Raw genomic sequence first — 20,443 nt, 5'->3', positions numbered from 1 at the left:
TGCGATTAGATTCCAGTCTGTAACTCCCTCCCGGGGTATCTGTTACTCTGTATATAAACCACCCCGAACCCTGCGATTAGATTCCAGTCTGTAACTCCCTCCCGGGGTATCTGTTACTCTGTATATAAACCACCCCGAACCCTGCGATTAGATTCTTCTGTAACTCACTCCCGGGGTATCTGTTATTCTGTATATAAACCACCTCGAACCCCTCGATTAGATTCCAGTCTGTAACTCCCTCCCGGATATCTGTTATTCTGTATATAAACCACCCCGAACCCTGCGATTAGATTCCAGTCTGTAACTCCCTACCGGGGTATCTGTTATTCTGTATATAAACCACCCCGAACCCCTTGATTAGATTAGTCTGTAACTCCCTCCCGGGTATCTGTTATTCTGTATATAAACCACCCCGATGCTCTCGATTAGACTCATCTGTAACTCCCTCCCGGATATCTGTTATTCTGTATATAAACCACCCCAGACCCCGCGATTAGATTCCAGTCTGTAACTCCCTCCCGGGGTATCTGTTATTCTGTATATAAACCACCCCGAAGCCCTCGATTAGACTCGTCTGCAACTCCCTCCCGGGTACCTGTTACTCTGTATATAAACCACCCCGAATCCTGCGATTAGATTCGTCTGTAACTCACTCCTGGGTATCTGTTATTCTGTATATAAACCACCCCGAATCCTGCGATTAGATTCGTCTGTAACTCACTCCTGGGGTATCTGTTATTCTGTATATAAACCACCCCGATCCCCTCGATTAGATTCCAGTCTGTAACTCCCTCCCGGGTGTCTGTTCTCCTGTATATAAACCACCCCGAACCCCTCGATTAGATTCCAGTCTGTAACTCCCTCCCGGGTATCTGTTATTCTGTATATAAACCCCACCCCGAACCCCTCGATTAGATTCCAGTCTGTAACTCCCTCCCGGGTATCTGTTATTCTGTATATAAACCACCCCGAACCCCGCGATTAGATTCCAGTCTGTAACTCCCTCCCGGGTATCTGTTATTCTATATATGAACCATCCCGAACCCTGCGATTAGATTCGTCTGTAACTCCCTCCCGGGGTATCTGTTATTCTGTATATAAACCCCACCCTGAACCCCTCGATTAGATTCCAGTCTGTAACTTCCTCCCGGGGTATCTGTTCTCCTGTATATAAACCACCCCGAATCCTGCGATTAGATTCCAGTCTGTAACTCCCTCCCGGGGTATCTGTTATTCTGTATATAAACCACCCCGAACCCTTCGATTAGACTCGTCTGTAACTCCCTCCCGGATATCTGTTATTCTGTATATAAACCACCCCAGACCCCGCGATTAGATTCCAGTCTGCAACTCCCTCCCGGGTACCTGTTATTCTTTATATAAACAACCCCGAACCCTGCGATTAGATTCGGCTGTAACTCCCTACCAGGGTATCTGTTATTCTGTATATAAACCACCCCGAATCCTGCGATTAGATTCGTCTGTAACTCCCTACCGGGGTATCTGTTATTCTGTATATAAACCACCCCAAACCCTTCAATCAGATTCCAATCCGTAACCCCCTCCTGGGCATCTGTTATTCTGTATATAAACCACCCCAAACCCCTCGATTAGATTCCAGTCTGTAACCCCCTCCTGGGCATCTGTTATTCTGTATATAAACCACCCCAAACCCCTCGATTAGATTCCAGTCTGTAATCCCCTCCTGGGCATCTGTTATTCTGTATATAAACCACCCCAAACCCCTCGATTAGATTCCAGTCTGTAACTCCCTCCCGGGTATCTGTTACTCTGTATATAAACCACCCCAAACCCCTCGATTAGATTCCAGTCTAACTCCCTCCTGGGTATCTGTTACTCTGTATATAAACCACCCCAAACCCCTCTATTAGATTCCAGTCTGTAATTCCCTCCCGGGTATCTGTTATTCTGTATATAAACCACCCCAAACCCCTCGATTAGATTCCAGTCTGTAACTCCCTCCCGGGTATCTGTTACTCTGTATATAAACCACCCCAAACCCCTCGATTAGATTCCAGTCTAACTCCCTCCTGGGTATCTGTTACTCTGTATATAAACCACCCCAAACCCCTCTATTAGATTCCAGTCTGTAACTCCCTCCCAGGTATCTGTTACTCTGTATATAAACCACCCCAAACCCCTCTATTAGATTCCAGTCTGTAATTCCCTCCCGGGGTATCTGTTACTCTGTATATAAACCACCCCAAACCCCTCTATTAGATTCCAGTCTGTAACTCCCTCCCAGGTATCTGTTACTCTGTATATAAACCACCCCAAACCCCTCTATTAGATTCCAGTCTGTAATTCCCTCCCGGGTATCTGTTATTCTGTATATAAACCACCCCCCCCGAACACCTCGATTAGATTCCAGTCTGTAACTCCCTCCCAGGTATCTGTTACTCTGTATATAAACCACCCCAAACCCCTCTATTAGATTCCAGTCTGTAACTCCCTCCCAGGTATCTGTTACTCTGTATATAAACCACCCCAAACCCCTCTATTAGATTCCAGTCTGTAATTCCCTCCCGGGTATCTGTTATTCTGTATATAAACCACCCCCCCCGAACACCTCGATTAGATTCCAGCCTGTAGCTCACCTCCAGTCTGGCCAAAGTTCAGAAGGTGGAAGAAGTTATATATGCACAGTGAGACCACTTTGCAAGTGTATATGCTGATAGACGTACTGATATCCTCAGTGTAATCACAAGCAATGTTGGAAGTGTGGAGTGTCCAGGAACCAAGATCCCATTCTGCCATTCAGCAAAAAAAAACACTTCAAGAATCATCCAATCTTACATTGCAATCGCTGGACAAGAAATGGAAATTAAAAAAAAAACTTTATTGGAACTGGAATCAACTACAAAAGGGATACAATAAACAGGACGAAGAAGTTGAGAGCAGCAGTCTGTTGCTTGGTCCAGTGGCAAGGCAGCAGTTTGTGTGTGTGTTGTCAGAATGTTGCTCAGACACTGGGCACTGGCCTGAAAGAGAGATGTGGAAGGAGCAAACAAATTTAAAAGAAAAAAAACGTCAGATGTACAGCATGGAAACAGACCCTTCGGTCCAACCCGTCCATGCCGACCAGATATCCCAACCCAATCTAGTCCCACCTGCAAACACCCGGCCCATATCCCTCCAAACCCTTCCTGTTCATATCCCCATCTAGATGCCTCTTAAATGTTGAAATTGTACCAGCCTCCACCACTTCCTCTGGCAGCTCATTCCATACACGTACCACCCTCTGTGTGAAAAGGTTGCCCCTTAGGTCTCTTTTAAATCTTTTCCCTCTCACCCTAAACCTATGCCCTCTAGTTCTGGACTCCCCAACCCCAGGGAAAAGACTTTGCCTATTTACCCTATCCATGCCCCTCATAATTTTGTAAACCTCTATAAGGTCACCCCTCAGCCTCCGACGCTCCCGGGAAAACAGCCCCAGCCTGTTCAGCCTCTCCCTATAGCTCAGATCCTCCAACCCTGGCAACATCCTTGTAAATATTTTCTGAACCCTTTCAAGTTTCACAACATCTTTTCGAAAGGAAGGAGACCAGAATTGCACGCAATATTCCAACAGTGGCCTAACCAATGCCCTGTACACCCGCAACATGACCTCCCAAGTCCTGTACTCAATACTCTGACCAATAAAGGAAAGCATACCAAACACAGCCTTCACTATCCTATCTACCTACAACTCCACTTTCAAGGAGCTATGAACCTGCACTCCAAGGTCTCTTTGTTCAGCAACACTCCCTAGGACCTTACCATTAAATGTATAAGTCCTGCTAAGATTTGCTTTCCCAAAATGCAGCCCCTCGCATTTATCTGAATTAAACTCCATCTGCCACTTCTCAGCCCATTGGCCCATCTGGTCCAGATCTCGTTGTAATCTGAGGTAACCTTCTTCGCTGTCCACTACACCTCCAATTTTGGTGTCATCTGCAAACTTACTAACTGTACCTCTTATGCTCGCATCCAAATCATTTATGTAAATGACAAAAAGTAGAGGACCCAGCACCGATCCTTGTGGCACTCCACTGGTCATAGGCCTCCAGTCTGAAAAACAACCCTCCACTACCACCCTCTGTCTTCTACCTTTGAGCCAGTTCTGTATCCAAATGGCTAGTGCTCCCTGTATTCCATGCGATCTAACCTTGCTAACCTGTCTCCCATGGGGAACATTGTCGAACGCCTTACTGAAGTCCAGATAGATCACATAAACTGCTCTGCCCTCATCAATCCTCTTTGTTACTTCTTCAAAAAACTCAATCAAGTTTGTGAGACATGATTTCCCACACACAAAGCCATGTTGACTATCCCTAATCAGTCCTTGCCTTTCCAAATACATGTACATCCTGTCCCTCAGGTTTCTCTCCAACAATTTTCCCACCACCGAGGTCAGGCTCACCGGTCTATAGTTCCCTGGCTTGTCTTTACCGCCCTTCTTAAACAGTGGCACCACGTTAGCCAACCTCCAGTCTTCCGGCACCTCACCTGTGACTATCGATGATACACATATCTCAGCAAGAGGCCCAGCAATCACTTCTCTAGCTTCCCACAGAGTTCTAGGGTACTCCTGATCAGGTCCTGGGGATTTATCCACCTTTATGCGTTTCAAGACATCCAGCACTTCCTCCTCTGCAATATGGGCATTTTGCAAGATGTCACCATCTATTTCCCTACAGTCTATATCTTCCATATCCTTTTCCACAGTAAATACTGATGCAAAATACTAGTTTAGTATCTCCCCCATTTTCTGCAGCTCCACACAAAGGCTGCCTTGTTGATCTTTGAGGGGCCCTATTTTCTCCCTAGTTAACCTTTTGTCCTTAATATATTTGTAAAAACCCTTTGGATTCTCCTTAATTCTATTTGCCAAAGCTATCTCATGTCCCCGTTTTGCCCTCCTGATTTCCCTCTTAAGTATACTCCTACTGCCTTTATACTCTTCTCAGGATTCACTCGATCTCTCCTGTCTATACCTGACATATGCTTCCTTCTTTTTCTTAATCAAACCCTCAATTTCTTTAGTCATCCAGCACTCTTAAATGTTGAAATTGTACCAGCCTCCACCACTTCCTCTGGCAGCTCATTCCATACACATACCACCCTCTGTGTGAAAAGGTTGCCCCTTAGGTCTCTTTTAAATCTTTCCCCTCTCACCCTAAACCTATGCCCTGTAGTTCTGGACTCCCCAACCCCAGGGAAAAGACTTTGCCTATTTACCCTATCCATGCCCCTCATAATTTTGTAAACCTCTATAAGGTCACCCCTCAGCCTCCGACGCTCCCGGGAAAACAGCCCCAGCCTGTTCAGACTCTCCCTATAGCTCAGATCCTCCAACCCTGGCAACATCCTTGTAAATATTTTCTGAACCCTTTCAAGTTTCACAACATCTTTTCGAAAGGAAGGAGACCAGAATTGCACGCAATATTCCAACAGTGGCCTAACCAATGCCCTGTACACCCGCAACATGACCTCCCAAGTCCTGTACTCAATACTCTGACCAATAAAGGAAAGCATACCAAACACAGCCTTCACTATCCTATCTACCTACAACTCCACTTTCAAGGAGCTATGAACCTGCACTCCAAGGTCTCTTTGTTCAGCAACACTCCCTAGGACCTTACCATTAAATGTATAAGTCCTGCTAAGATTTGCTTTCCCAAAATGCAGCCCCTCGCATTTATCTGAATTAAACTCCATCTGCCACTTCTCAGCCCATTGGCCCATCTGGTCCAGATCTCGTTGTAATCTGAGGTAACCTTCTTCGCTGTCCACTACACCTCCAATTTTGGTGTCATCTGCAAACTTACTAACTGTACCTCTTATGCTCGCATCCAAATCATTTATGTAAATGACAAAAAGTAGAGGACCCAGCACCGATCCTTGTGGCACTCCACTGGTCATAGGCCTCCAGTCTGAAAAACAACCCTCCACTACCACCCTCTGTCTTCTACCTTTGAGCCAGTTCTGTATCCAAATGGCTAGTGCTCCCTGTATTCCATGCGATCTAACCTTGCTAACCTGTCTCCCATGGGGAACATTGTCGAACGCCTTACTGAAGTCCAGATAGATCACATAAACTGCTCTGCCCTCATCAATCCTCTTTGTTACTTCTTCAAAAAACTCAATCAAGTTTGTGAGACATGATTTCCCACACACAAAGCCATGTTGACTATCCCTAATCAGTCCTTGCCTTTCCAAATACATGTACATCCTGTCCCTCAGGTTTCTCTCCAACAATTTTCCCACCACCGAGGTCAGGCTCACCGGTCTATAGTTCCCTGGCTTGTCTTTACCGCCCTTCTTAAACAGTGGCACCACGTTAGCCAACCTCCAGTCTTCCGGCACCTCACCTGTGACTATCGATGATACACATATCTCAGCAAGAGGCCCAGCAATCACTTCTCTAGCTTCCCACAGAGTTCTAGGGTACTCCTGATCAGGTCCTGGGGATTTATCCACCTTTATGCGTTTCAAGACATCCAGCACTTCCTCCTCTGCAATATGGGCATTTTGCAAGATGTCACCATCTATTTCCCTACAGTCTATATCTTCCATATCCTTTTCCACAGTAAATACTGATGCAAAATACTAGTTTAGTATCTCCCCCATTTTCTGCAGCTCCACACAAAGGCTGCCTTGTTGATCTTTGAGGGGCCCTATTTTCTCCCTAGTTAACCTTTTGTCCTTAATATATTTGTAAAAACCCTTTGGATTCTCCTTAATTCTATTTGCCAAAGCTATCTCATGTCCCCGTTTTGCCCTCCTGATTTCCCTCTTAAGTATACTCCTACTGCCTTTATACTCTTCTCAGGATTCACTCGATCTCTCCTGTCTATACCTGACATATGCTTCCTTCTTTTTCTTAATCAAACCCTCAATTTCTTTAGTCATCCAGCATTCCGTATACCTACCAGCCTTCCCTTTCACCCTGACAGGAATATACTTTCTCTGGACTCTCGTTCTCTCATTTCTGAAGGCTTTCCATTTTCCAGCCGTCCCTTTACCTGCAAACATCTGCCTCCAATCAGCTTTCAAAAGTTCTTGCCTAATGCCGTCAAAATTGGCCTTTCTCCAATTCAGGACTTCATCTTTTAGATCTGGTCTATCTTTTTCCATCACTGTTTTAAAACTAATAGAATTATGGTCGCTGGCCCCACTGACGTCTCAGTCACCTGCGCTACCTTACTTCCCAAGACTAGGTCAAGTTTTGCACCTTCTCTAGTAGGTACATCCACATACTGAATCAGAAAATTGTCCTGTACACACTTAACAAATTCCTCTCCATCTAAACCCTTAACACTACGGCAGTTCCAGTCTGTGTTTGGAAAGTTAAAATCCCCTACCATAACCACCCTATTATTCTTACAGATAACTGAGAGCTCCTGACAAATTTGCTTCTCAATTTCCCTCTGACTATTAGGGGGTCTATAATACAATCCCAATAAGGTGATCACCCATTTCTTATTTCTCAGTTCCACCCAAATATCATGAACTTCAGTTGATGTCTGGTAGAGAGGACTGATTACATGCCTGGCTGTGGAAGTCATCTGACCCAGAGCAGCAGCAAACAGTTTCAACCGAGGTGGCATGTAAACGCCATAGGAACTAGGAACAGGAGTAGGTCACACATCCTGTCAAGCCTGCATCACCATTTCATATGACCAAAGCTGATTGAACATTTCCAATGTCTTTTACCCACACTATCAATAATCAAAAACTTATCACCTGCTGCTTTAAACTTAAGTAGTAATTATGTCGCACTTAAATCACAGCTTGAAAATGACACACTGATGCACATACCTCGCTTTGAACTGCAGAAGCTTGACACCATTTCTCCAGACACTATCCCAGCAACTTTGGGCAAAAGTGAACAACAAACTTGCCTCTTCCTGTGTTGGTGCAGGGAGGAATGGTGGACCAGGACCCAGGATAACCCCCTGCTTAGTCATGTCCTGAAGTACAGTATTGCTTACAATACAACAGATCTTCAAGCATTACAGTCAGATAGGAGAGTCACCGGCACTAACTAAACCACACCATTGATAACTAAATGATCCCATAGGTCCACTAAAATCCCCCCCCCCCCCCCCCGAGCTTCCACTCCCCATATCTGAAGGAACAAATTGAACTCAGCTGCACTGGCCAGTTTGGTTTTGAACTTACCAAATGGCACAGCTTCCCCACATTCCCTGCTTCACACTGTGATCCAGAACACTCACAATAGGCTGCTTTCATCATCACAAACAGCTTTCATTAACACAACGGCATGCCACAGCTTTGAATTCAAAACAAGCAGTCAACTATTCCAGTAGGGATGCCTTGCTGCAATTATACAGGGCTTTGGTGAGGCCACACCTCGAGTACTCTATGCAGTTTTGTTGTCCCAGTCTGAGGAAAGACATTGTTGCTACTGAAGGGGTCCAGCAAAGTTCACTGGACTGATTCCCAGGATGACAGGACAGACAGAAGAGGAAAGACTGAATCGATTGAGCTTGTATTTGCTGGAATTTAGAAGAACTGGGGGGGGGGGGGGGGGAGAGAAAGAGAAAGAGTCTTATAGAAACATACAAAACCATGGTGAGTCTGGACAAGTTACATAGGGAAGAATGTTCCCGATGGTGGGCAAGTCCAGAACTGGGGGCCACAGACTCAGAAAAAGGGGTAAGCCCTTCAGGACGGAGATGAGGAAGAACATCTTCACTCTGGGTTGGGAACCTGTGGGATTGTCTCCCAAGGAAACTGTTGGGGCCGGTTCGTTAGATATATTCAAGAGGGAGCTGGACGTGGCCTTTGTGGCTAAAGGGGTCAAGGGGTATGGAGGTAAAGTGGGAGTGGGATACTCAGTGTGCATGATCAGCCATGATTGTATTGAATGGTGGCGCAGGCTGGAAGGGCTGAATGGCCTCCTCCTGCACCTATTTCCCATGTTTCTATAACGGGCCGGTTAACTATGGAACAGAGAAACAGTACAGCTTTCATCCAGGGCTACAGCTGGAGGCAGCACATTGAGCTGGATAACATGGGAGTGATTTACTGGTAGGTACAGATCTATCACTTGTGGTAGGAACAGTGTGTGGATATAAATTGAAGACATTTTATAACAAAATGGTACCGATGGCACAGGTGAAATAACCTTGATGATAACACTAAAGGGTGAAAGTGACATTGCACGTACCACTCAGTAACATCACAGCAAGAGGCCCTTACTCTGCGGTCTCCATATTCTCTTCCTCCTCCTCAGCTCCTTCTGTGGCCTCTTCCTCTCCCTCCTTCTTCTCAGGTGGTTTCTCATAAGCCTTCTCCGAGGGCGTGACTATCACTCCATCCCAGGTGGACATTTCCACAGCTAGACCTGGTAGATAAAGTGAGGGATTACTGCTTCTGATAGTGGGCTGGTCGCACAGAGCCAAACTCAAGCACGGCTGGGACAAGCATCAAAACCCATCCTCCAAACATTCCTGGGAATAGTTCGACAAAGAGACCATACCTAAACCCCAATCTGCAGGATACTAATTATCCAAGGAGAGAATCTCACGGTGAAACCATCCCACCATCCAGAACTATTTCAAATCTTCAGCAGCTTTGCAAGTAATTCCCAAAGATGCTTCCTTCACGTGTACTTGCCATGAATCCATGCTGAGTCCTGATAGCTCCATCGATATTGTCTGCCTCATCCTCTTAACCTCTGGCCTGGACATTGGAACCCAAACTGCTCCCACCTTGCCTCTATGTTTAGATTAGATTACAGTGTGGAAACAGGCCCTTCGGTCCAACAAGTCCACACCGAGCCGCCGAAGCGCAACCCACCCATACCCCTTCATTTACCCCTTACCTAACACTACGGGCAATTTAGCATGGCCAATTCACCTGACCTGCACATCTTTGGACTGTGGGAGGAAACCGGAGCACCCGGAGGAAACCCACGCAAACACGGGGAGAACATGCAAACTCCACACAGTCAGTCGCCTGAGTCGGGAATTGAACCCGGGTCTCTGGCGCTGTGAGGCAGCAGTGCTAACCACTGTGACACCGTGCCCCCTTCATCCCTTTTACCGTTTACAATCTGCCCTGATGATACTTCACTCTCTTACCCCACCATTCGCAAGCTTGTGAGAAAGCACCTGGACAGCTTGACTTTCAACCTGGGGTCCCCTCAGCTAAGCTCCCTGCAGCCTGAAAGGAACTTGGCAGCATTCGTCTGACCACTGGCCTCAAGTGTTGGTTCCCCTGTTGCAGAGTTACTGATCGGTCGCTCAGGACAACAGGGGTTGACCTTCCCTTGTCCCTCACGTTCAAGGTCTGCCTGAGTAGCTGAGTCACATTGTCTGCCCATGTTTGGCCACTTGAGGGAAGTGCTTAATAATGAAGAGCAATGCAGCCTGCATTCAAGGAGAAACATTTATGTGCCAGTCCCTGAATGCAAAGCTTTACCTTTTAAAATAAAAATTCAAGCTGAGTAGCTAAAGATTGGGGCCTCAAGATAGTGCATTACATCTGTAGCACTGGGGTCCAAAGGAGGCACACATAAACTCAACACTTCAGATCTAAGTAATACCAAAATATTCTCCTGCTTCTGTCACAAATTAGCACATTAGACAAGCACGGGGCCACTGAGATTGGCCTGCCTGCTGTGTGCTGAATATTAATGAGGCAACAGATTGTTAAAAACAGCCTTACTGCTACCGTCAGTGACGTATGGATGAAAGCAAAATAGTAGTTACATTAAAAAGAACCAAAAAGGCATTAACCTCCTACTGCATTCTGCTTACGTCTGTGATTACAGCGGCTGACGTTCAAGATGTTGGACCTGATTCAGAGGAAGTTGACCAGACTGATACCTGGAAGGAACAGGCTGTCTTACAGAGAAAGGTTGGACAGGCTGGGCTCGTTTCCCACTGCAGCTTAAACCAGTGAAGGGTGACATCAGGGAAATGCATAAGAACCTGAATGGCCCTGACAAGGGGGACATGGAGAGGAGGTTTTCCTCAGTCTGGAACCTGAATGGCCCTGACAAGGGGGACATGGAGAGGAGGTTTTCCTCAGCCTGGAACCTGAATGGCCCTGACAAGGGGGACACATGGAGAGGGGGTTTTCCTCAGCCTGGAACCTGAATGGCCCTGACAAGGGGGACACATGGAGAGGAGGTTTTCCTCAGTCTGGAACCTGAATGGCCCTGACAAGGGGGACACATGGAGAGGAGGTTTTCCTCAGCCTGGAACCTGAATGGCCCTGACAAGGGGGACACATGGAGAGGGGTTTTCCTCAGCCTGGAACCTGAATGGCCCTGACAAGGGGGACACATGGAGAGGAGGTTTTCCTCAGTCTGGAACCTGAATGGCCCTGACAAGGGGGACACATGGAGAGGAGGTTTTCCTCAGCCTGGAACCTGAATGGCCCTGACAAGGGGGACACATGGAGAGGAGGTTTTCCTCAGTCTGGAACCTGAATGGCCCTGACAAGGGGGACACATGGAGAGGAGGTTTTCCTCAGCCTGGAACCTGAATGGCCCTGACAAGGGGGACACATGGAGAGGAGGTTTTCCTCAGCCTGGAACCTGAATGGTCCTGACAAGGGACACATGGAGAGGAGGTTTTCCTCAGTCTGGAACCTGAATGGCCCTGACAAGGGGGACATGGAGAGGAGGTTTTCCTCAGCCTGGAACCTGAATGGCCCTGACAAGGGGGACACATGGAGAGGAGGTTTTCCTCAGCCTGGAACCTGAATGGTCCTGACAAGGGGGACACATGGAGAGGAGGTTTTCCTCAGCCTGGAACCTGAATGGTCCTGACAAGGGGGACATGGAGAGGAGGTTTTCCTCAGTCTGGAACCTGAATGGCCCTGACAAGGGGGACACATGGAGAGGAGGTTTTCCTCAGTCTGGAACCTGAATGGCCCTGACAAGGGGGACAAATGGAGAGGAGGTTTTCCTCAGCCTGGAACCTGAATGGCCCTGACAAGGGGGACACATGGAGAGGAGGTTTTCCTCAGCCTGGAACCTGAATGGCCCTGACAAGGGGGACACATGGAGAGGTGGTTTTCCTCAGTCTGGAACCTGAATGGCCCTGACAAGGGGGACACATGGAGAGGAGGTTTTCCTCAGTCTGGAACCTGAATGGGCCTGACAAGGGGGACACATGGAGAGGAGGTTTTCCTCAGTCTGGAACCTGAATGGTCCTGACAAGGGACACATGGAGAGGAGGTTTTCCTCAGTCTGGAACCTGAATGGTCCTGACAAGGGGGACATGGAGAGGAGGTTTTCCTCAGCCTGGAACCTGATTGGTCCTGACAAGGGGGACACATGGAGAGGAGGTTTTCCTCAGCCTGGAACCTGAATGGCCCTGACAAGGGGGACATGGAGAGGAGGTTTTCCTCAGCCTGGAACCTGAATGGCCCTGACAAGGGGGACACATGGAGAGGAGGTTTTCCTCAGTCTGGAACCTGAATGGCCCTGACAAGGGGGACACATGGAGAGGAGGTTTTCCTCAGCCTGGAACCTGAATGGCCCTGACAAGGGGGACATGGAGAGGAGGTTTTCCTCAGTCTGGAACCTGAATGGCCCTGACAAGGGGGACACATGGAGAGGAGGTTTTCCTCAGCCTGGAACCTGAATGGTCCTGACAAGGGGGACATGGAGAGGAGGTTTTCCTCAGTCTGGAACCTGAATGGCCCTGACAAGGGGGACACATGGAGAGGAGGTTTTCCTCAGCCTGGAACTCGAGGGCTTTATTCCAAAAATTAGGGGTTGTCTTTTACAACAGAGATGAGAATTTGTTTCTCGCAAGCTTAGAATGCTGTGCCAGTTGTGCAAGTGAGTGCTCACTGAATATTTACAAGCCAGACAGAGAGAGTTTTGTTCAATTGAGGATAGTAAAAGCTTTTTTTAGGTATGTGAAAGGCAAAAAAAATGGTTAAGACTAAACTTGGGCCCTTGAAGTCAGAAACAGGGGAATATATTACTGGGAACAAAGAAATGGCAGAAGAGTTAAATTGGTACTTCAGATCTGTGTTCACTGGGGAAGACACGAGCAATCTCCCTGAGGTAACAGTGGCTGAAGGACCTGAACTTAAGGGAATTTATATTTGCCAGGAATTGGTGTTGGAGAGACTGTTAGGTCTGAAGGTTGATCAGTCCCCGGGGCCTGATGGTCTGCATCCCAGGGTACTGAAGGAGGTGGCTCGAGAAATCGTGGATGCATTGGTGATTATTTTCCAGAGTTCGATAGATTCGGGATCAGTTCTTGCGGATTGGAGGTTGGCTAATGTTGTACCACTTTTTAAGAAAGGTGGGAGAGAGAAAGCAGGAAATTATAGACCAGTTAGTCTGACCTCAGTGGTGGGAAAGATGCTGGAGTCTATTATAAAGGATGAAATTACGACACATCTGGATAGTAGTAACAGGATAGGTCAGAGCCAGCATGGATTTGTGAAGGGGAAATCATTATTGACTAATCTTCTGGAATTTTGTGAAGATGTAACTCTGAAGATGAACGAGGGAGATCCAGTAGATGTAGTGCACCTGGACTTTCAGAAAGCTTTTGATAAAGTCCCACATAGGAGGTTAGTGAGCAAAATTAGGGCACATGGCATTGGGGGCAAAGTACTAGATTGGATTGAAAATTGGTTGGCTGACAGGAAACAAAGGGTAGTGATAAACGGCTCCATTTCGGAACGGCAGGCAGTGACTCGTGGGGTACCGCAGGGATCAGTGCTTGGACCGCAGCTTTATATATGTTAATGATATAGAAGATGGTATTAGTAATAACATTAGCAAATTTGCTGATGATACAAAGCTGAGTGGCAGGGTGAAATGTGATGAGGATGTTAGGAGATTACAGAGTGACCTGGACAGGTTAGGTGAGTGGTCAGATGCATGGCAGATGCAGTTTAATGTGGATAAATGTATGGTTATCCACTTTGGTGGCAAGAACAGGAAGGCAGATTACGATCTAAATGGAATCAATTTAGGTCAAGGGGCAGTACAGAAAGATCTGGGTGTTCTTGTACACCAGTCAATGAAGGTAAGCATGCAGGTACAGCAGGTAGTGAAGAAGGCTAATAGCATGCTGGCCTTCATAACAAGAGGAATTGAGTATAGAAGCCAAGAGGTTCTTCTGCAGCTGTACAGGGCCCTGGTGAGACCACACCTGGAGTACTGAGTGCAGTTCTGGTCTCCAAATTTGAGGAAAGACATTCTGGCTATTGAGGGAGTGCAGCGAAGGTTCACGAGGTCAATTCCTGGAATGGCGGGACTACCTTACACTGAAAGACTGGAGCGACTGGGCTTGTATACCCTTGAGTTTAGAAGACTGAGAGGGGATCTGATTGAGACATATAAGATTATTAAAGGATTGGATACTCTGGAGGCAGGAAACATGTTTCCGCTGATGGGTGAATGCCGAACCAGAGGACACAGCTTAAAAATACAGGGTAGACCATTTAGGACAGAGATGAGGAGAAACTTCTTCACCCAGAGATTGGTGGCTGTGTGGAATGCTCTGCCCCAGAGGGCAATGGAGGCCCAGTCTCTGGATTCATTTAAGAAAGAGTTGGATAGAGCTCTCAAAGATAGTGGAATCAAGGGTTATGGAGATAAGGCAGGAACAGGATACTGATTAAGGATGATCAGCCATGATCATATTGAATGGTGGTGCAGGCTCGAAGGGCAGAATGGCCTACTCCTGCACCTATTGTCTATTGAATTAAAGGCTCTTGGGCTTAGATGACCACATGGAATTCAGAACCCAAACAGATCAGCTATGACCTTACTGAATGGTGTAGGAGGCTCACAGGGCCGAGTGGGCTACTTCTGCTCCTAATTCTTGTATTTGTAAGTGACCAGAAAATGCCTGAGTGAGCTTCTTATCTCCTCCGCCCTTGAAGACCCTGTGGTTTGTGTAACTAAACACTCTCTGCTGCCAAGTGCTCACCCTCTGAGAGAACGCTACTGATCAGGAGGATGCCACAAACCAAGCCAAGACCTTCTTCAACTCATGCCCACCCACAGGGGCTGTGGGACATTGGTCAGGAGCATGACGCCCAGCCGACTTCTCACCTCCCCAGGCTGAAGGCACACCAGCAGAGCAGGCTTAAATTCCCCCCCTCCTCCCCCAGCAGACCAGGTTTAATCGCCGTCCGCCAACACTGAGATAACATTAAATGGGATTTCAAAGCTGGCATCTCAACATCATCACAGAAGGAATTGCTTTTGCTGCAAGTGTTTCATCATTCCAACTTGTCAGGTGATAGGTGGTGACGTGGAGAAGTGTTTCAGATTCCTGGAGAACCACGTTTGGGAGGGCAAGAGAGAGAGGGGATAATGCCAAGTAGCACTTACTGCTGGCGTCTCCTTCTAACCCGAGGATTTTCCTGTAGCCTCCGTGAGACAAGATGCGGACCAGGGTCTGCGCCGTGAAACACACAGTGTCCTAAAAGAAGAAACAAGATTCAGTGCACTCAGATCAGTCACAGGGGAAATGGAAGACAAAACAACCCAAATTCACACAGCACCTTCTGGGGAAAAGTCAGAAGCCTTTCCTGAAAGTTAGTCACCCTTGTTTGTACACAGCAAGATCCCCTAAGTGGCAAACGGATAAATTGAACCGATGGGGTTTTGGATTGAAGTCTCATCTGAAAGGTGGCACCTCAGGCACAGCGTGTTCTCCTCTCATCACTGCTCTCACACGTCAACTTCCATCGTGTGCTCCAGCTCCTGCAGTGAGGCTGGAACCAGTTCCAGCTCAGTTCAGAGGAGGGAACTCAGGCCAAAAGGTTTATAAACTACCTCTGCAGGAGTATGGTGGACAATTTGGGCACCATGTCTCGAGGAAGATGTAACAGTCTTCGAGACAGGACACAGAAGGTTTACCAGGATGTGACCAGGGGGGGCTGGAAAAGTTAGAGGTCTACTCTTCTCAGAACAGAAGTGATTTTGGAAATTGATAAGTGGTTTTGGTACGCTCCATGGAAGGAGTGAAAGAGCTGTTCTCACAACTGAGTTGACAACCAGAGACCATAGGTTTAAAATCGTTGGTAAGAATCTAAAGAGCAGGTCAGGAGAAGAGTTTTCACGTCTGGGACCTGGGATGTTCAACCTGAAGGCGGCTGAATTCCACAGATAATTTTAGATACAAGGGAGCTGAACAGGGGTTGGAAGGCGAGGAACTTGTAGCGATTTGCATATGCTCTACGCAACATAAAACTCAAAGGACTGCGGATGCTGTGAATCAGAAACAAAAACAGAAGGTACTGGAAAAGCTCAGCAGGTCTGGCAGTGTCTGTGAAGAGAAATCAGAGTTAACGCTTTGGATTAGAAGGAAGGATCATCAAACCCAAAACATTAACCCTGATTTCTCTTCACAGATGCTGCCAGTGCTGCAGAGCTTTTCCAGCGCCTTCTGTTTTTGTGTCTGTATCAACATGATGCGCCAAATGACTTCCTTCTGTCCTATTATTATAGAATTAAGCAGGGCGGGAGAAGATTTTTTTCCACACACTCACACAGCAGAGTCAGAAAAAGAAGGCACGTAGCTGCTGATCTTCATAACTTGAGCTCTTTTACAAGGACGCAAGACCTTGTATCGTATTGCAAGAGACAGATCCCTCCATAAAACCTCTCCCACTGGTTATCATCCCTTCAGAAGGCACAAAAGCCTTGCTGGGACGTGCTACTGTAGATGATGCACACTGAACGGACTAATTTTCTTAGAAAGTCAGCAAACACCCCAATTACAAGAAACAGAGGCCCAGTGCTGATTTCTCAGGCTACAAGTCACTTTGAAATTCAACTGGCCCATAACCTTGGTAAAGCACAAAGTCAGTAACCTCAGATCAAAGGAAGATCCTTACCTGCTGCTCCAGCGTCATCACTGTATGCACTCGGAAGTTTCCACTTTCACAAGGGTCTGTAATTCCAACTGATCCCGGCAGGAACAATCCTGCTGCAAGGAGCTGGAGGCAGCGCCTGTTCAAAAACAACCCTCAAGCATCAAATATTTAATGTCTGATTCCAACCGCACCCCTCCAAAACACAGATGACCATGTGTCTTACAAACCCATGAGAGTATGACCCATTGATCAGACTGCTCTGGAGTATTTATTCCACCTCCAAATTATCCCACCACATCTCTCTCCCGTCCCTACTCCAAACACACAAGACACACAACTTGACTCCTTCAGTTTCTCTCATCACAACCTTGCACTTTTCCACATATTTCTTTCCAGCACCACCCAACCCATGGACGTACACTCAACAGCACATACCTGAAGCCAACATTGAGTGCCAGTGGCTGCCTGGATGGGTTGTTCATTACAGCGGAGTGGCCCTGCAGGGTAATTCAAGGGAAGAGTCAGCTCCAGGTGATAACTCTCTGGGCAGTGTATACATTTCTGGTAACATGCTGTTTGTCGCCTCGCCCTTCAGCACAAGGCCAGGCAGCCTCTCACGGCCCAAGGAGGTCACAGCATGGCTCTTGTTCTCCTACAGGAAAGCACTCAGCAAACAACGGTTGGATAGATCAGGCAAAAGGCTTACACTTCTTGCACTACCTTATGCCCTCAGAATGTTGCATCATTTTGGGAACTGTGAACTGGTTTTACAGAAAGTGACATCACCAGGACAATTGAGGGCAAATAAAAAGTAATGTTATATAACCCCCAGGGAAAGTAAAGTGAATAAAGCAAAAGTCTAGATCATCAATTGCACGGGAACAGAACAACTACTTGAACAGGGTGATTGCAAATGGAAAGACTAAAGCAGGGAGGCCCAGTTGGGTAATAATGGAAGAGCAGTTTGCTGCATTTTCTGTATTTTACTAATGTCCCAAAAGACCCAGTGCCAGAGAGGGAACTTACTGTCCAGAGTTCCTGCTCCTGAGAAACATCCAAATTAATCTGCTGGACTGCATGCAGAGGTTGGTGTTGAGAATGAGCAAAAGCAGAGTTTATTTGGAGCAAGTTCCTGGAAACTGATGGCCACGTGATGCTGCTCACTCAATGCAGCACGTCCCGTGGGAATTGGAAGGGTAAAGCCATCTCGGTCCGGAAATCTGCTCCCTAAGACACGACGCACGCCAGAAATCGGGATAATTCTGCAGCCACATTAGACTGTCACTGTGAACTTGGATCATCCCTCTGCAGGAACTGGCAGACCTGCTGAACTTCTCTAGCAGAGTGCTTCTGTAACTGCTTCGCCTCCCATTCAGAAATGAGGTCACCCCTCACCCCTTCCCCCCCCCATGCCACAGAATTACACTCCTACAGTCCACAGGATAACAAAAGCCCCAACCAAAACCATTTGTGTCCAGGAAGAATTGTGAAACGTGTGAAGGAAACAAAAGGCATTATTTTTCCTCTACGCTGGCAGGTTTTCTTTTATAATAAGCAGACAGCCAGCAGTTAAATGGGTGTCACTAAGGGAGGCATATACAATAGATTAGATGAACAACAAGAGATTTCACAGAAGCTCAATCACGTTATTTTGTCAGTACATATTTTAAAGATGTGTCTTTTTCTCACCCACTGTTCTAACCCCACTCTCCCTTCCAGAGGAACAATGGAGTTACTGCCTATTTTGTTATTTATCGGCGATTCTGTCCAGTGAGGTGTTGACAGGCAATGCGTTCTGCCAGGCCTTACCCTGAGTTCGTACACACATAGCATCTCCAGCAGGCAGCCATACAGGAAATCAGGACGCGGAGTGCTCTCTACTTTCCAACTTTCCTCACCCAACGGGTGTCAAGTTCAATGGTAAGCCGAAACCAGCTGCAGTCAGTGAACTCAGCACATTACAGACCTGGGTTTACAGGGCCTCACTGGATTAACTCACAAACCTGTCAGCCAAATGTGAGAGTAGGGTTGCTCTAACCATAGACATACCAGAAGGTCAATGATCCAAGGTGTCAAAGGCTCAAACCCAGGAAACCGACATCTCAAATCCTTCATCAGCCGTATCAGCACTTTTACTCTGAGGAAAGAAGAAAGCACTTTCATCTTTGTGAACTATTTACAGCACAGACCCTCAAGATCCCAACGCCTGAAGTCAACCACCCCATTAATACACTTCTACCAGTAAGGATCCCAATCTCCAGTTTATTAATCAATGATGAACCAGTGCTGAGAAAAGCCTATCCCAATGTTCAGGATGGAAATAATAAACATAAGCAAGATGAGAAGAGCTCAGCTGCATAGACTATGTTGGACAAGCTCAGATATAGATGACAGGCCAAGGTTTGGATATTCACTTTTTATTCCACGTACAATCGAATGCAGAAAATCTTCGTAACTCAACGCAAACATGCTTCATTTTTTAAAAATGTGCATTTCTAAAGCTGGATTGGAATTGTATCTTCATGATAACTGGTCTCTGCTGATGGTTACAGTTTTGAGCAAGGATTTGCAAAAGAGAACCATCACTACATGGATCATTCAGCCTCCATTTCCTGCATTACTGTAAGAGCTATGACAGCATAGGCACTGAAGCACATCCTCAACCACCCTTCTGGTCCTGAGCTGTGTATTATTCATCTGGATGCAAACCAACAACTGGGGAGTTAACAACTGAGAGGAAACAGAAAAGCAAGCAAAACAGCAATGGGTATTCAGGCACCAAATTGAGAGGAGGACTTGAATCCTACACGGTCTCTGTCTTGGGAGTGGCTGATGCAGAAAGGATTGCGAGACATTTGCTTTATGTTTAAAAAAATATAGGATGTTTTACTCAGCAGCTAACCCTGTGCTGTCCCTGTCCAGGAGGATTTGATGGTAACAGTGCCAAGTGAGCTTTTGTTTTCAGTTTAAAAGAATGAAGGCATTTTTTTCACAAGGTATATAAAAAAGTACAGGTAGCTTTAATTACAATTGACTTCCTGTTTCAAAGAGTAATGGGAGCTTTACTCTGTACCTAACCCTGTGTTGTCCCTGTCCTGGGATGGGGGACAGTGTAGAGAGAGCTTTACTCTGTATCTAATCCCATGCTGTCCCTGTCCCTGGGAGTGTTTGATGGGACAAGGACAATTTGGAGAGAGCTTTACTTAGTTTCTAATCCTATTCTGTCCCTGTCCTAGGAGTATTTGAGGGGACATTGCAGAGAGATCTTTACTTGATGTCAGGTTAGGCACAGAGTAATGAAAGGGTTTGGAATCTATACCTACCATGATTTGGAGGAGTTTACTGGGAGAGTGTAGCTAAGTTTAATTTAGCCAGTGTTGGCCTCTCTTGGATGCACCTAACACAGATATTAGGTGCATGAAATGGAATAGGCTGCATTCTACACCCTGGAATTTTTCTCCTCAAATGGCCAGAACATTTAAAACTAGGAAACATAATTAATGTATTGGTTGAACAAAGCCAAGCATGAGCTCTTGATTCCAATGGGTTAGACCAACTCAATTATTACCATCAGTGCAGCTTAACTCCCGGGGCG

At 46.6% G+C, this 20,443-nt stretch overlaps 1 protein-coding gene across 2 annotated transcripts in view; it reads right to left on the bottom strand.

Annotated features, from left to right (window-relative positions):
• Positions 1 to 2,841: 2,841 nt before the first annotated feature.
• ilf2 (interleukin enhancer binding factor 2) overlaps positions 2,842 to 20,443 on the bottom strand; it is a 33,521-nt gene continuing 15,919 nt past the window's right edge. Inside the window, exons 10-15 of one of the 2 annotated variants that reach the window (XM_087985166.1) lie at positions 18,898 to 18,985; positions 17,284 to 17,345; positions 16,870 to 16,984; positions 15,359 to 15,449; positions 9,200 to 9,376; positions 2,842 to 3,002 (exon numbers count right to left, since the gene is read on the bottom strand). In XM_087985166.1, coding sequence (XP_087841292.1) covers positions 9,228 to 9,376; positions 15,359 to 15,449; positions 16,870 to 16,984; positions 17,284 to 17,345; positions 18,898 to 18,985 — 505 coding nt within the window. In that variant the 3' untranslated portion in view covers positions 2,842 to 3,002; positions 9,200 to 9,227. The remainder of the gene's footprint in view (positions 3,003 to 9,199; positions 9,377 to 15,358; positions 15,450 to 16,869; positions 16,985 to 17,283; positions 17,346 to 18,897; positions 18,986 to 20,443) is intronic. The other variant, XM_087985165.1, reaches the window with a different exon arrangement.

This window comes from Chiloscyllium plagiosum, unplaced genomic scaffold (assembly GCF_037043375.1).
Source record: "Chiloscyllium plagiosum isolate Xiang-an unplaced genomic scaffold, Cpla_swu_hap1 HiC_scaffold_50, whole genome shotgun sequence".
Lineage (NCBI taxonomy): Eukaryota > Metazoa > Chordata > Chondrichthyes > Orectolobiformes > Hemiscylliidae > Chiloscyllium > Chiloscyllium plagiosum.
Note: the sequence above shows the minus strand (reverse complement) of the source record. Positions and strands in the feature narration are given on the sequence as shown.